Source organism: Contarinia nasturtii, unplaced genomic scaffold (assembly GCF_009176525.2).
Source record: "Contarinia nasturtii isolate CC-2019 unplaced genomic scaffold, AAFC_CNas_1.1 Cnas_scaffold_129, whole genome shotgun sequence".
In the NCBI taxonomy this organism is placed as follows: Eukaryota; Metazoa; Arthropoda; class Insecta; order Diptera; family Cecidomyiidae; genus Contarinia; species Contarinia nasturtii.
In genome coordinates this window covers 2,519,377-2,534,500 of record NW_022197486.1, presented here as the reverse complement: position 1 = coordinate 2,534,500, position 15,124 = coordinate 2,519,377, and the positions used below count along the sequence as shown (strand labels likewise).

Sequence of the window (15,124 nt, the reverse complement as noted above, 5' to 3'; positions counted from 1 at the left end):
TTTATGGTTAACTTTAATGAAGGTATCTATATTTCTCAACGGTTCATATACAATATACATACAAAAGCCAAATCCATGCCGTTTGTATAAGTTAACCGCTATAAGTTTATGAATCATTTTGTACGAAGAAAAACAAAAATCTAACGTCAGAATTTTGCAAAAAGCTTATTTTCAAATTGATTACACCCGGTTATGCTTTTGGCTACAAATAACGAGAGAATAATCTGAAACTGCTGCTTTGTGTGTGTATGCCAGATAAAATTTCATATTGAAATATATGTGAAAACTAATTACTAACTAACATTTTCAATAACGGTTTCAAACGAATACCCAATCCAAATACACCATGTTTTTAAAAGACGTTTTCGATTCATTTCACACAGATATACACACACATAAACGCCTACATCCGATCAAAATAAAAGAGTGAATTTTATAAAATTGAATAGTTATAGCCTGATATTTGTCGCGTCTTTTCTTTTGATTTCAGACTCCAGTATAATCGAAATATCCAAATTTAAAATAAAAAACGTGTAACACGGCGTATGTATACTTTGCATCAATGCAGATTGAATGCTGGATACTCTGGATGCAGGCCTATAGTTTAATTCGTTATGCAAGTGTGTCGTCATCATCGTCATTATCATCATAGTCGTCGTTAAAATAATTTTGTCTGCATATATACCAAAGATACTTATAGAAATTATGCAGTCAAAATTGAGAGGACATTCACCGAGTTAAAATTTGCTCGTTCTGGTTGTTAAAAATGACTTGTTAAGTCATTGTTTCTGATAATTGTGTAAGCAAACGTATACAAACCAAATTTTCGAGAATTTTTTCCGCATTTTATTTTACCGATAGATTCATTTATAGGTATATAGTTTTTCAATTTTTGTTTTCGACATCTTCTGATCACTTCTTCCTTTACATTTTTAAAATTCGCACCTTGACAAGTACTGACAATCCATGTATATAGATTCCCAGAAATTTTAATCACCAACATACACAGCACTTTATAATGGCATACAAGCGGGACAATGAATACAAGTGAAGTAGATAGTGTGAGAATATGCGCACGTTGAATGCTTCCCATCATAAGTGTGTTCCAAGTAAATGGAAGTAGGATAAAATCAAACACAACAACAAATTGAAATTACAATTTATAAATTATAATCAAATTTATGCATGTAAATTGACTTCGACACTTTCATTCAATCTCACTATTGCATGCTTACAACGAGAGTTTGTATTGTACGTGCAACGTGCCTTCCCTTCTTCCGACATATAATATATACATTATGCACAGTACTGTATATTTAGTTTAAAATTCACGAGAGAGAGAGAGAAAAAAAAACATATGAATAGTTCTGGTGCTTTCATTTAGTATCCGTCTGCTTGTTCTTTGTCTTTCGCCCGTTACCAAGCGGTTCAAATGCTTCACTTTCCTCAAGATATTGATATACGTGACAATAATTTAAAATGTTGCCAGTGACAGCTGTTTAATAATGATTACCATTTTCGTTAAAACTAAAACTATCGCATTTTGATTGCTGCTCGAGAAAAATAGAGAGCACACACACACCATTTGATTCGAATGCATAAATAGCAAACACGAAATTCAAATGCAAAGCTTAACATTGCTGTCGATATTATACTTTTCGATTAGATAAACAAAGGAGAGAGGAAAGAAGAAGATGGTGATGATGATGATGATGATGAAGACAAGAACGAATTGTGAACGAACGAGAATTGAAAACCAAAAAGCCAAATCATATTGATACTCCATTTAGAATGTGCATGAGCATGTTTCTGATTTGTGTGATGCAAAAGTTTTCGGGAGATAAGCAGTTAATAGATACACAAATCGAATATATCGCTTCGGTAACTACATAATTCAAATTGTGAAATGCTGTCGTCCTTTTAACCAGATTGATAATACATTAAATTGAAATTTATTTACGGAAATGCAAGTATGGAAAGCATTTTCAATTTCACTTATTCAACGATAAATTCGATTCGGTTTGAATGCTCATCACCAATCATCGAATTTATTGAATTATTGTTGGTTAAGTCCATTATCATAGTGAGAGAGAGAGAGAGAGAGAGAGAAAGGGAGTGAGTGGGAGACTCGGCAAACAGAAAAAAATCACACATGCAAATAGAGTATTGTTTAACGTTTGACTGACAAATTTTAAATTACGCATCAGTTGTTTCAATTTTCAACCATTGAAAAGCATTGAACCTAGCAGCTTACTTCTACCATTCTTTTGTTGTTGAGTCTTTTCGTTCTCTCTCTCTCTCTCTTTCTTTCTCTCCGTTGCACAAGTCGTGTTTTTTGTAAAGTTTGTATAATTCTTATGCAGATTGTTGATCCAGACTACACTGTAAGTACACGTGTAAATACTCGAGTTTTATTTACTAATTCTTCTTGGTTATTTTTCATTGTTCTTTGACTGTTTACCTCATATTTTTGAATTTCAATATTCACAGACTTTTGAAGGTGATTAATTAAAATCCATATATTTATGAGAATCTAGAAGTTTTTGACCATTACCAATTCACGCTCGAACAAACGAAAATGTGTCCTTCAAGTTAGTTTTTTTTGTTCACCGGAGAGGGTCCTTGTAAGTTCATTGGCTTGAGATTTGTAATGCTTCAAACTTGGATCGATCTAGTTGAATTACTGGAAAATTATGTAGTCGCTTACCAATTTCAATCAAGTATTGCACGAAAAAGTCATTCTTGCATCAATTGGAGCCTGGCTGAAAATTACCAAATGCTCATGATGCAAACCGGTGGGTAACAGTATCGCTTAATCTGTCAGAAATTTTTTCGAAGCGACTTCATCGAAATCTCACGGTTCTAACGAAATAACGCACTAGTAAACAGGATTACACTGACTCCGATTCTGTGTATCCGTATGTATTACAAATTCTGCCCACAGTTGGCAATCGTTGCTGCTTGTGCACATTTTTGCAGTACATACATACAGAACTGGAGACAGTGTGCTGTTGTATACTAGTGCGTTAGTTTGCTAGAGCCGTGATATCTTGATAATGTCGCTTTGAAAAAATGTCTGAAATCAAATATACAGGCTTAAATACAATACTGTTGCGCACCGATGCAAACATAATTTCATTCTCTTTTTATTGCATTTAATTTTTCAAAATTTCGATTGAACAAGGTGCAAATTCCAAAAAATTGTATTTTCTGCTTACCTGGTTCCGCTTCAAAATAACGCAAACAGTATTTAAAAAAAGAACAACAACAACGAAGTACGATAATTGCTTTGAAATTGAATGGCAACAGACAAAAACTGTATCTGTTACCGGATTTGTGCTCGAACAATTGTAAACTTTTTCACTTAATTATTTTTTTCAAATTTAATTCAATTGATGATTTTTTTGCTGCTGCTGTTGTTAGTGAAGTCGATAACGATTTCTGGCATTTTTTTATTAGTGAAATAAAACTTTGATTAAATTACCTATAGGCATTTATTAAACCAACCCAATTTCCATCAGGCCATTTATTGTTTTGAAATAAGACAAAAAAACGATTTTTCTCAATAATTTTTCCAACAAAAGCTGCAGTTTGAAGAAAAGAAAATCTCCCGAATCAAGCAAAGAAAAACATTTTATTTAAATCAGGCTGGTTTGTTTGGAAAGGAAAAAAAATACAAATTATTTTATTAACTCAATCTTAAGTCAAAAGTTCTTTTTAAATTTTTGGTGGTTTATTCATTTTTCATTTTACAGTGAATAATAACTTCTCTCGATAAACGTAAAAACTTACATCTCTAAAATATGATTTTTGCCTTCATTTTAATTAATATTTTTTTGATTTTTTTTATGTTTTTTTTTTGTAGTTTGTAAAATATTAAACTAATTCAATTCGTACCGCGAAAATCGGTTTCATTTTTGTGTATATATAAAAAAAATTCAAGTTTTGTCTCTTTATAATTATTATTATTATGTATTTTTTTAGTTGGTATCTTGGTTTTTTTTTTGTTGTAAAAAGTGTATAATATTTCGCACAAAAAGATGAGAAACACGAAAAAAGAAAAATAATAATATAATTTGTATTAGTATCCTAATGTTAGCGTCATTCATATTAGAAAAATCAATACAAAAACGTGTTCATTTTTTTTTTTTGATGTTGTTGACATTTTCACATAGTTTTGAATTGAGTTTCGTATTTGATCTGAACAAATGCGGTTCGCTGTCACATTAGTGAGGAAATTAGAGAGAATCAAAACGTTGAATAGAAAGAGGTGACAAAAGAAAAATGATTTGCACTGCATACTGGGGCATTATAATAATTATTGAATGATGTGATGAACTGATCAATATGCTGTGCACAGTGCACATTTCATTTTCAAGGAATCTAGTTTTTGGATATCAATTTGGCCAATAGTTATAATTATAACGGTGAAATTAAGAAGTGAGATTGATTTGTTCTTTCGTATTTTACATAAACAAAAATAAATGCTTGGAATCCAAAATAGGATGAAAAAAACATGCAATTATGCCCTTACTGTCGGTGGCAACATAACTGCAGCACTTGCCATTTATCTAGACACGTTTTCTTATAATGGAAGAATTTACATGCTAAGAGCCTAAAAATTTATTATTCTTATTATTATTTGTATGTGCTCGCAAGAACAACAATTGCTTTAACGATTCATAGCGAGATAGATAATAATTGCAAATCGTTTTACGGCAGTTGTCCACATCATGAATGTATCCATCTCATTGGTACATAACTTTTGCATTGTATGAGGTTTTTGTTTTTTTCGCATTTGGTTGCGGTGTCGATACAATATCCACTTGTGATTCTTCGTCATCGATATCGGACATATCCGATTCAGATGTATGATGTTCATTTCGCAATAAATCAGTCTCACCAGCTGCAGTCAACTGTCGTTCCAACTGTCGTACTGAATTTCAACGAAGCAAATAAATTAAAACGGTTAGTTTGAACATCATTATAAGTGCAAGTGTTTGTAAAGTATCTGTTTGTTTGTTTGTTTTTTTTAATTGAAAATGTCACTATGTTCTACTCACTTTGCTGGTCCAAATGACTGTTCTGACGCTTTAAATCATCGTTGCCAGACTGATGGTTTTGATTTTTTCGTTTCATGAATGTTATGTATTCGGCAGCTTTTTTCAAAATTTGCGCTCGACTCGCCTATAAATTTCACATTCATTTCCACCATGCACAAATTAAACATAAACATTGTTAATATTTGTAAACCAGTTCGTTATTTGGGCACCTACCACTTTTTCGCCTTGTAAAGACGGAACTGCATCTCGAAGCGCTGTAAAACTATCTTTTATGTGATCTCGTCGTTTTCGTTCTAGCGCATTGTGATGAGCTCGTTTTTCCGCCTATAAATCCAAAACGAAACAAAAAAAGCATTGAATATTCGAAAAACAAAAACCATTCACTGTAATTTCATTCGAAAATCGTCGATTTTCATTAAAAATAATAATTCGCATGAGAAAATTGACAACATTTGCATTGAGAAATGCATAAACAGATGGATGAAAACATGTAAACACACAAAATTCAAAAATAAACACAACCATACACTAGTTTGACATAAAACATTGAATTGGTATTGTTGTTGTGATAGCGTTATGGTGTTTCGTTTACGTACTCTTTAATGGCCTTGAAAAAAAGGGTTTTCGAATATATATTTTTTCGATTTGCACTGTATTTACCTGACTCGAATATTGCGAGACTGCGGTCCGCGATTGTGTTCGTCCATCGGAATCAACATCATCCTGCAAATGCGACCGAACAAAAAATTATACAAAAATTACACCAATTTGTCATTTGCGTTTCATTTGTGTGTGGTTTGAGAATGGCGTTGTTATATACGACTTACATCACTTTCAATATCTATGTCCCGTTCGTCGTCACTCATTGTCTATTTTTATGCGATTCCAAAACAACAGCAAAATGAAAAAAAGAAGAAACTTCGCGCGTTCCACTTTTTTTTAAACACTAAAACTGAGTAAATGCAATGAAGAATTTTATTGGGAATATTCTCTTAAAGATTTAAGAAAAAAGAAACGGAACGCAAAGTACAAAAAGAGAATTTTTAATCGTGATACAGCTCAGCACAACAAAACCGAGGAGAAACAGAAACCCAAAGCAATGTAAAATATAAGCATAAAATGATAATGACGATGTTTGTGTTGTGACGAACTCGCATGAAGTTGGTTTACATACATGTATAGGTGTGTGTTTGTACGAAATATAATGTTTGCCTCCGATGTGATACTTGCATATGTATGAGACACGTGCGCGCCATTTAGACACCAGCGACACCAAGCGATAACAATAGACAAACCGAAACGTAAAATCGATATTTCCTATAAAAACGTATAAGTTTGAAATTTAGCGCCACAAATCTACGATACAATTGAGATAAAATGGAAAGAAAATCACAAGAGAATGTTGAAATGATTTTTATGGTGGAATTTTTATTTTCTTTTTGAATATTTTTATATTTTAAATTAATTTACACATTTTGTTCAATGTCTCATCACAGACTGAATGTATCATAAGTATTTTACAATAAAAAAAATACTCGATCGAATCGCCAGCCTTTTTTTATTTGTATGTTGAAATTTTAGGTAACGAAATTGCGTTTGTACGAAGAAAGAGAATGAACATCATATTTAATGGATCTACTGTGTGTGCACTTAATGTTTTCGCTTTGTGTATGTTACGATGAAGCGGTGCATTAAAAGTGGTAAAATTTAATCAGTTGCCGGTCGTCAATAAAAAGTATCTAGATCTTTTTTTATCTCACCGTAATATTTATCAAAGCAAGAGAGAGGGAGAGAGAGAGAGAGGAAGAAAGTGAGATTATGGTCGACCGTGCATTATCACCTGTTAAACTGTAATTTGAATTGAGATAGGATCAATTGAATTAGCATTTTCATTGGGGAGCCGCATGTGGAGTAAAAACTAATAAAAAATGTAAACGTATACCTTTGCCTACGCATCATTTTTAATAAAGCATTTCTATCAATTTGCGTGCGTAACAAACAAGCACACGGGACACATTTGTTTACGTTGAAAAATTGACAAACAATTTTTTCCATTGAAATAAAAAAAAACCCGGCAATATTCTCATGACAATTTGCCATTTGCTCCTCTTGCGTTCGCTGTTCGTTCATTTGCAAAGTAAGTTTGGTTTACATATGAAATCCATATAAAGAATAAATTCGTAGAGGAAATTGTACAGGGTAAAAAAATAAAAGATTACATGTAAACAGTCTGGATCAGATATAAAACCGAATGAATTGTTTTGACCACAACAACCTAACACAAATAGCTGCTTCCAGTTATTCTCAATGCTCTCTTGCATTTTTCTTCCCTTTGTTGACCTTATTTTTTTTCCTCGTTGTCATTCATTGGAATTAGTTATAAATTTGCTTTTACGGCGAGCACTTTTGCATCAATGCACATTTCTAATTTTCTTGAATAAACATTCAAAAGATATCTCTTTCGCTCTCTCTTTCTCTCACACTCTCTCTCTCTTCATCACATTTCTTTTTTTCTTCTTCGCTCATCTTCAATACACACATTCGCCATTATCTCACTCCGCATAAAATATTATGTACGCTCACGATTACAACGAAAAAGACTTGCACTCGCCCGCTTTTTTTTCCTGCGTTCGCAAACACTTTGCACGTAATTGCAAAGGTTTATCATGCGAAGCAATCAGATGAATCAATGATGCGTACTGAAAGATGGATTCAGGAGCGCAAATGATATATATACAAGGAGAATAGCACGCGTTCAAATTGCATGCCATTCATTATAGATGTGACTCATTCACATTGCAATCTCTTTTGTTCTCTTGTTATCATCGTCGATGTTTCCATTGCCTTGACTATGCAAACGATATATGACTTTGCGAAATGAAACCATTTTTAAAATGGATGCAACATAATTAATTTTCGGTTGGTATTGGGCTCTGGTTACTTTAGCAAAACAAGGGAATTGATCTCTTTATTACAAACCAAATCACATCTTATTTTGTTAAAGGGTAGTATCAATTCGATTTTAATTTTTTTTTACTTCAGTTCGAATCACTTACTCAGCATATTTCAGAAATTGACAAATGCATTTTTAATAGGTTTTCATGCTCTTGACATTTTTGCATGCGATAGTCCTATGTCTTTTTGGAGTTTATGAGACACATTTCATCATCAATGTTACTACTGATTGGTAAAATTAAAATTTTGAATTTATTATTGTGTATTAAAATGGAGAAGACACGAATATGTATGCTGATGTCATCACTTCAAAGAATCACTGTTATTTTAACGGATTTATACGTCCATTGCGAATACGAACACAGAAGTAATCCATGGATATGCGACAATTTGATTGATTGTGATGAACGGAAAGCTATTCTTCCATTAAAAAAACGTCAAACTTTATCAGTGAAATTATTTGAATTCGTGATATTTTGAAGTAAGGCTCATGATTATTGTCGTTAATTAAGTGTACAATAAAAAAAATGGATTCATCCAATTCATTTGATCAACGTTATTTGTCATATTCTTTGGAATTTCAATCAATTGTAATATGTATCGATAACAATTTCAGTGCCATTTACACTGAATTTAAGTGAATACGTTGACGAAGGACAAACGTACGAAATATTCAAATGACTATAATTTTTCCAATCGATATTGAATCGATTTGGATTCAATGATGATGGCGTTGAGTGTGTTTTTCTTCCATCTCTATATGCTCTTGTCCGTTATCGTGCATCATTTCGTGCTGTCACGTTTTACGCATCGTTTATTGACTCTACTTCTCTCTCGATTATTCTCTCTATCTACCACTTGATTTTGATCGGATTGTATTTGTGCCAAGATTCAATCAAAAGATACGTTCTTGCCGCATCGACTTAACATCGCAAGCAATGCAAATTATGCAAAAAAAGATTCGCTCTCTTGGTATTTATTTTATACCATCATCTTGTCGATTTAGATCCTTCCGTTGTTTCTTTTTTCTTTTCACAATTTCTCTCTTTCTCTTTCATGTGAACCCAAATAGGAACTGGCAAAATGCGATTCGACATCATACAAATCACTTGTAAACCAATATCATATTCATCGACGTTTGAAAAGTGCATTTTTAGTTATTCGTGTCGTGAATTGAAATGAAGCAATGTCGACTCGACACCGGTTATTACTCGCTTTTGGCTACAATCCCATTATATTTTTATTACATTCGTTTCACCATGTTTTGTTGCGTTCGTTGTGAATATATGTGTGCTTGCTTTGCTCAATTCAATCATTATTCAGCATGGGTTACAGCATGTAGCAGCACCCTGTTTCTCTAGTGCATTTCACTTCAAATACATTGATTGTGTGAATGAAATAGAACATAACGCTCGCAACATATATAGAAATAATAGCAACAACAACAAAAAAAGATACAGACACCGGCGATGGCCTGAGATTCACATATAGACAGCACATCACATTCATTTATTCAATTCGCATACAAAACGATTCATTCGTTACTGTTCGATGGATGAAACGGAAAAAAGTTTGCCATTCCTTGAAGCTACCAACTGATTGGCTATTTACTGCAAAGATCGATGGAATATGAAAGCACAAAAGACACAAGAAGAGAGACAGGAAGGAGTAACAAAAAAAATCACTTCGAAATTCTTTCCACTCGAAGTGATTTCCGATTTGTGTTGATTCAATGCTTGTATTCAGGCCTTTTGCAATATCACCGCTCTTAAGAAGCAGTGTAAACCGCCTTCACCAAATGCACCACATAACAACAAATGAAATACAATCATACACTCTTTGTGCCACTGCACAAGCTTCATTTATTTTGCTATAGTTTTTTCTTCTCTCGGGTATTGATTACGATTTAATTTCGATTTGCTTCTGAATCCATGGGGGTGGTAGATTTAAAATTGCCAGAAAAATGTAAGAAGCACAATAAAAATGACGAGAGCTTCACACGGCAAAATTGCAATTTTTCATTGGGGTATTTCGTACTTCATATGGGGGGTAGTATGACCCCTTGGACTGAAACAATTACAAGATTAAAAGACAACTAACGTCTATCGTAGGTTAAAACTCTATATTACATTACAAACGATCAGGTATTGAGATAGTTCAGTGGAAAATACAACGATTTCCGTCTGGGGCAATTTCAGATAAACCTCTTTTTTTAGAGACATAAATCCTTTGGTGTGTGCAACAGCAGCAGTGTGTATTCCCTTTTTTCTTCATTTGTGCACAAATTAATCAAAAGGAAAAATAGAGAAAAACTCTCATCATATTGAATTACAATTTGTTATAAATTCTTTCTTTTTCTGGTGCTTCTTTTGGCTGGTCCACATTTTATCCTTTTGAAACTATCACGATTGTGTGAGATATAAATATAATGGCATGTTTTGCAAACCATTTATTGCATTTCTCCGTACAATAGATACATGTGTGCTAATTTTTTCTGGGTAACAAATACATTATCGTCAATCAAATTTTCTTAAGCCAGTGTCAGTTAGAACTGTAATAAAAAAGTGTGAGCGAACAACACAGATATCGCAAAAAAATCGTACATTCGACACCGAATATCTTAGGGGTTAACCATAAATTTGACTCATTTTTATAATAAACGCTAGTTCGCGCTAATTTTGATAGTATTTTTTACTAATTTACCTAGTATTGCTAGTTTAAAACCGGATTTTATTAGTATGTCAAAAATATTCTAAAATCATCAGTAATGATATGCTGATATTATTCTTACTAATTTTGACAATTTTTCATTGAAAATATTTCTTCTTATTTCAGAAAGAGATTTCCAATAGCTGCAGCATTTTGAAGGAATTTTTAATTGAAATGATCTCTTCTTAAATTCTGAAATATTCGTTTCGAATCTTTGTTTTTGAATTACATACATCAGTGACAGTTTCATCAAAAACTACTGCATTTTGAGTGAAATTTTTCTTTGTGAAAAATTTGAGTGAGCGAAATATTTTAAATGACTGTTAAATCATCGCTATAGCGTTCATGAGCGTACATAAAAATTTTCGCCATGGAATAAAGGAGTAAATGTGATTGTAATTTCTATATTTATGAATCTGTAGAAGGGAGCTAGTGCTGAGACTAACATACTGAATAAAACACAGATTGAATCTCAGTTTAATATGTTTTTTTATTAATTTTCCCTTGATTTTTTTTTGTATTTTTAAATGCCTTCTTTATTAACAAGTAATTATTGAACAGATTTTTTTCCTAACTGAACTGATCACCATTAACATCATATTATCAGACTGAGGAATAGGAATTTCAGAAGTTTTATTCAGAATCTTTTTGTGGAAGTGTTTAGAATACAGTTATTGTAATTGTAATGTCTTCTTTATCTTCTTCAATTGATTTTTTTTTGGTCATCAATAAGTTTCATATAATTTTTTTCAATTATGTCATTGAGATTATCAAAAGTTTTGTGTTCGTTCGATCCATATACTAACACATTGCTTTAAGCTTCTTGTAAAATAGTATCCCATTTCTTGCCGGGTGGAATAATTATCTCATTATTGCTATTATCATGTGGACATACAATCGCCAAACCGAGATTATTAAGCTTCGAAATCAAAGATACATTTGGATTTGTAAAATTACCTTTCAATGCTCCAGATATTTTGTTGAACTCTTGTTCATTAATATTTTTGTTATCATCTCTTTTTCCCAAGCCTTGCACTTTGAAAAAGTTTTTTAGTTCAGCTGCTTTGGTTTTTGATTGAATTGCTAATTTCTGATGAGCAGCACTTTTGTATCATTTTTAAGTTCATATGTTTTTAAGTAAAATCCTCCCTTTTGATTCGTCAAATAATCCTGTCCATAGCTCTGTGCTACTTCCGAGCTAAGTGCAAAATATTGACCAGCCCAGTCAGGTGTGTACCGAAGTTTCAAATATTTTAATATTTTTTCCAAAAAGAAAAATATTATTTTTGGGGAATGGGCTCAGGTATCCAAAAATAGATTTCAAGTTGATAGGTGATTCCTTGCTTGAGTTATGCGTGTCACATACTAGGAAAAAGCGATTTTAAAGCTTGATCAAGTGATAGAGAAATCGTTTGGTACAACATGAATTAAACATAATAATGACTTGGAACGAAAACCCCCAACCACCCTGTAAAGTCAGTTGTAACAGTTTAGATTTACTTTTCTCTGGAAAGAGTTGCCCTACATAGTGTACCACATGGCCTACATATACATGGCCAAAAAACCTTTGCTCCGTGATTGTCTAGATCCAAAATGCGTAGAAAAACAATTTAAAGCCAGTTCCGATTTCACAGTGGTGTGTGCGGAAAAGAAATTAAGTTTCAAAGTACTAGTATATGCTAGTTTTTGCTAATTCCGCAATTTCTTACATGGAAATGTTGGTAGTTTGCTAATTCTAGTTTTCTTGGATATCCCCTTGCCGACCATATGGTCTTTCGCGTAATATTCACACAGTTTATTTCAATTTTTCTAGTTTGTGAGATAGGAAAAGCGATTTACCATCCAAAAAATTTCTTTTCGTTCGCCACTGTTTTTTTTTCTTTCTTTCTTTCTTTCTTTTGAATCAACATTGGGTAATAATTCTTTAACACTGTTGCTGTTGCAGCAGCTGATTTTTTTGTTAGCCGATTCTCAGTTCGTTTGGCAATAATTTTATGTTACCTCATTTTCATTTTCGCATAGGATGCGCTTTGAAATTTTTCTTATTTTACTACAATTTTCATCGGTTCGTGGATATATATTTTTTTCTCGCTCTATGAAAATGTGCGAAAGTAAAATTCACGCGACGACAAGAAAAAATACCATTTTTATTCTCTCTTGCAATTTCGGAAAAAGGCGAACATTTTAGCTGGCTATAACGATGACTACGGAAATATATGTCGAAAGAAAATAATGTGGTAATGGCGTGATCACTTTCCACTCGGTTGTGCGGTTCTCGGTGAGTCAAGGTGTAAAATGCAAATTTATCCATTTTTCTACATTCAATATGCAATTCACGACCGTGAGAGAGAAAGAGACGAATACCACATGCCAAAGGAAGTGAACCGTAATAAGAAGAAGATGATGATGAAAAATAATATTACAACGTGCAATGACTGTTAAATGTAATTTATTTCCATTTTTGCCACACGGTAACGGCCGACTTCAATCAGTTACTTGTAATCTATTGACGAATCCGTTTATGGATTCATTCATATAAAAACATTTTCACTAAGTTCTCGTTATTTTCATACATTTTCTTACGGTTGAAATCGCCAAATCAGTTACAATCGTGCCAATACTTTGTGTTGTCATTTTCCTTTTTCATCGTAATTCGTGTGTGTGTTGGTTTGGCTCAGCTGCTCGTGCATTCACAATTCGAGTATTTTCAATTAGCTTTCAAATCGCTTTACAGCCAGCACACATCGTGTTCTCATAGACACTCGAAGACGCGTGCAGGCTTTCATACAAAAAGCAATGGCAAAGCTGAATGTGAACTTATGTTTGCACTCTATAGCATTTTTTATCCCCTTTTCGCTCCATCTTTCGGTTTATGTCACACATTTCGAGATCACATTTGGTTTTTTTTATGTGTGTGTGGATTGGCCAATATTGGGGTGCAAAAGCCAAAGCATCGACATAAGGTTAGAGTGCAGTCAAAGATGCGTTACATCCGCGCGTTCACATTGCATTCTCAGAATTATCGCTCTCGATATATTCACATTAAACTCGAATTTAAATTCAATTATGTCACCATGAAGAGCCATAAATTTTCTATGTTAAACCGCAATAATTTTCATGTACGTAATAATCCATTCGTGATATGCTGCTCTAATATATGGTTGGTGGCGAAGCGGTGGAGTGCTGTGATATAAATACATGTCAACGCTTAAAATACATGTGTCTCGCGTCTCCCTTTTTCCACTGTATCACATTGAGAAACAATGGTTGTCATTTTTGGCTAAAAAAACTGGCTCGAGAGCCAACATCATGGGGCTCTCTGGTATGATGGTCGTTTACGGAAAATTCGTATGTATTAATTGTTTTCGTATAAAATATTTACGATTTATTGTTTGTTCACTTTCGCATTTTGGAAAAGAAACCATGAAATACGAGCGAATGTTCTCGAACATGCTGTTTATTATGGTGACCGAAAATGGTGGAAGTTTTTTTTATCAATATTACCCCATTTGAATTGTAATGTCAACGACGTAATTTTTAATATAATATTCGGTATGATTTTGTCGACTCGAGAGAGAGTGTTGCGTTGATATACGAAATTCGAGTGTGTTGTACGAACCAGAAACCGACACAAAATACCAAATCTCAAAACAACATACACAACACGCGATCCAAATTTATGGTTGGTTAATTGCGCACCAACTAACTGTTTGAAATGAGTGGTGCTGTTTTTAGGACGAATTTAAATTCGCTTATCTGTTAAACGCGTGTGTAGTCGTATCGTATGCGGTCGAGCAGTATGTATAGTTGTATACTGTATAGGTATTTGGTAGCAAGGAACATGGTGTTTAAACTCGCGTGTTATTCAACAAAAGTTGCTTATGACAATGGATGGTGCTTGTATTCAAAATAATAGGCAATAATCATTTGTATTAGGCTCATTTCGACGTTTATCGTTCATTTTGTTAAAGCTATTTCAACTTTTTTTTGGTGCGGTTCTTTTTCAGAGACTGGAAAATCGTTTTGATGCTACATAAAATGCACTTCAAGTATATCGTCACCCAAATTCGGTATTAAAAATGTGGTATAATTAAGCCATATTTTACTGTTATGATACTTATCTCTAATTACGAATAAAACACGCATTTCATACGCGAACTAACGAAAAAAAAATTGAAATGCCAACAATTTGACCCGATTTAATGGTTAATGATATTTGTACTGAATATTTTAGGTGTGTTCAAATTATATTCTTTTTCCTCGTGTGTTTTTCTTCCTTTTTTTTCTTTTCCATTCTCCATTCGCTAAATCAATTCATTTTAAAACAAAGCCGACAAACATTATTTCAAATTGCTCGAATGAATATTATTATGAGTATAATTTCCATTCAAAGTTTG

General features: G+C 33.0%; 1 protein-coding gene across 1 annotated transcript; it reads right to left on the bottom strand.

Annotated features, from left to right (window-relative positions):
* Window positions 1–4,139: 4,139 nt before the first annotated feature.
* Window positions 4,140–6,168, bottom strand: LOC116342888 (protein max). The gene is made up of 5 exons (XM_031770683.1): window positions 5,891–6,168; window positions 5,724–5,786; window positions 5,277–5,387; window positions 5,064–5,187; window positions 4,140–4,936 (listed from the first exon to the last, which is right to left on the bottom strand). The coding sequence occupies exons 1-5, from the start codon at window positions 5,927–5,929 to the stop codon at window positions 4,749–4,751; spliced, it is 525 nt and encodes a 174-aa protein (XP_031626543.1). The 5' UTR covers window positions 5,930–6,168; the 3' UTR covers window positions 4,140–4,748.
* Window positions 6,169–15,124: the final 8,956 nt, after the last annotated feature.

Coding starts and splice junctions, on each gene's coding strand:
- LOC116342888 (XM_031770683.1), bottom strand. CDS start 5,929: ATGAGTGACGACGAACGGGACATAGATATTGAAAGTGAT. Junction 5,787..5,890: donor ACATAGATATTGAAAGTGAT/GTAAGTCGTATA, acceptor TCGCATTTGCAG/GATGATGTTGATTCCGATGG. Junction 5,388..5,723: donor TCTCGCAATATTCGAGTCAG/GTAAATACAGTG, acceptor TTGGATTTATAG/GCGGAAAAACGAGCTCATCA.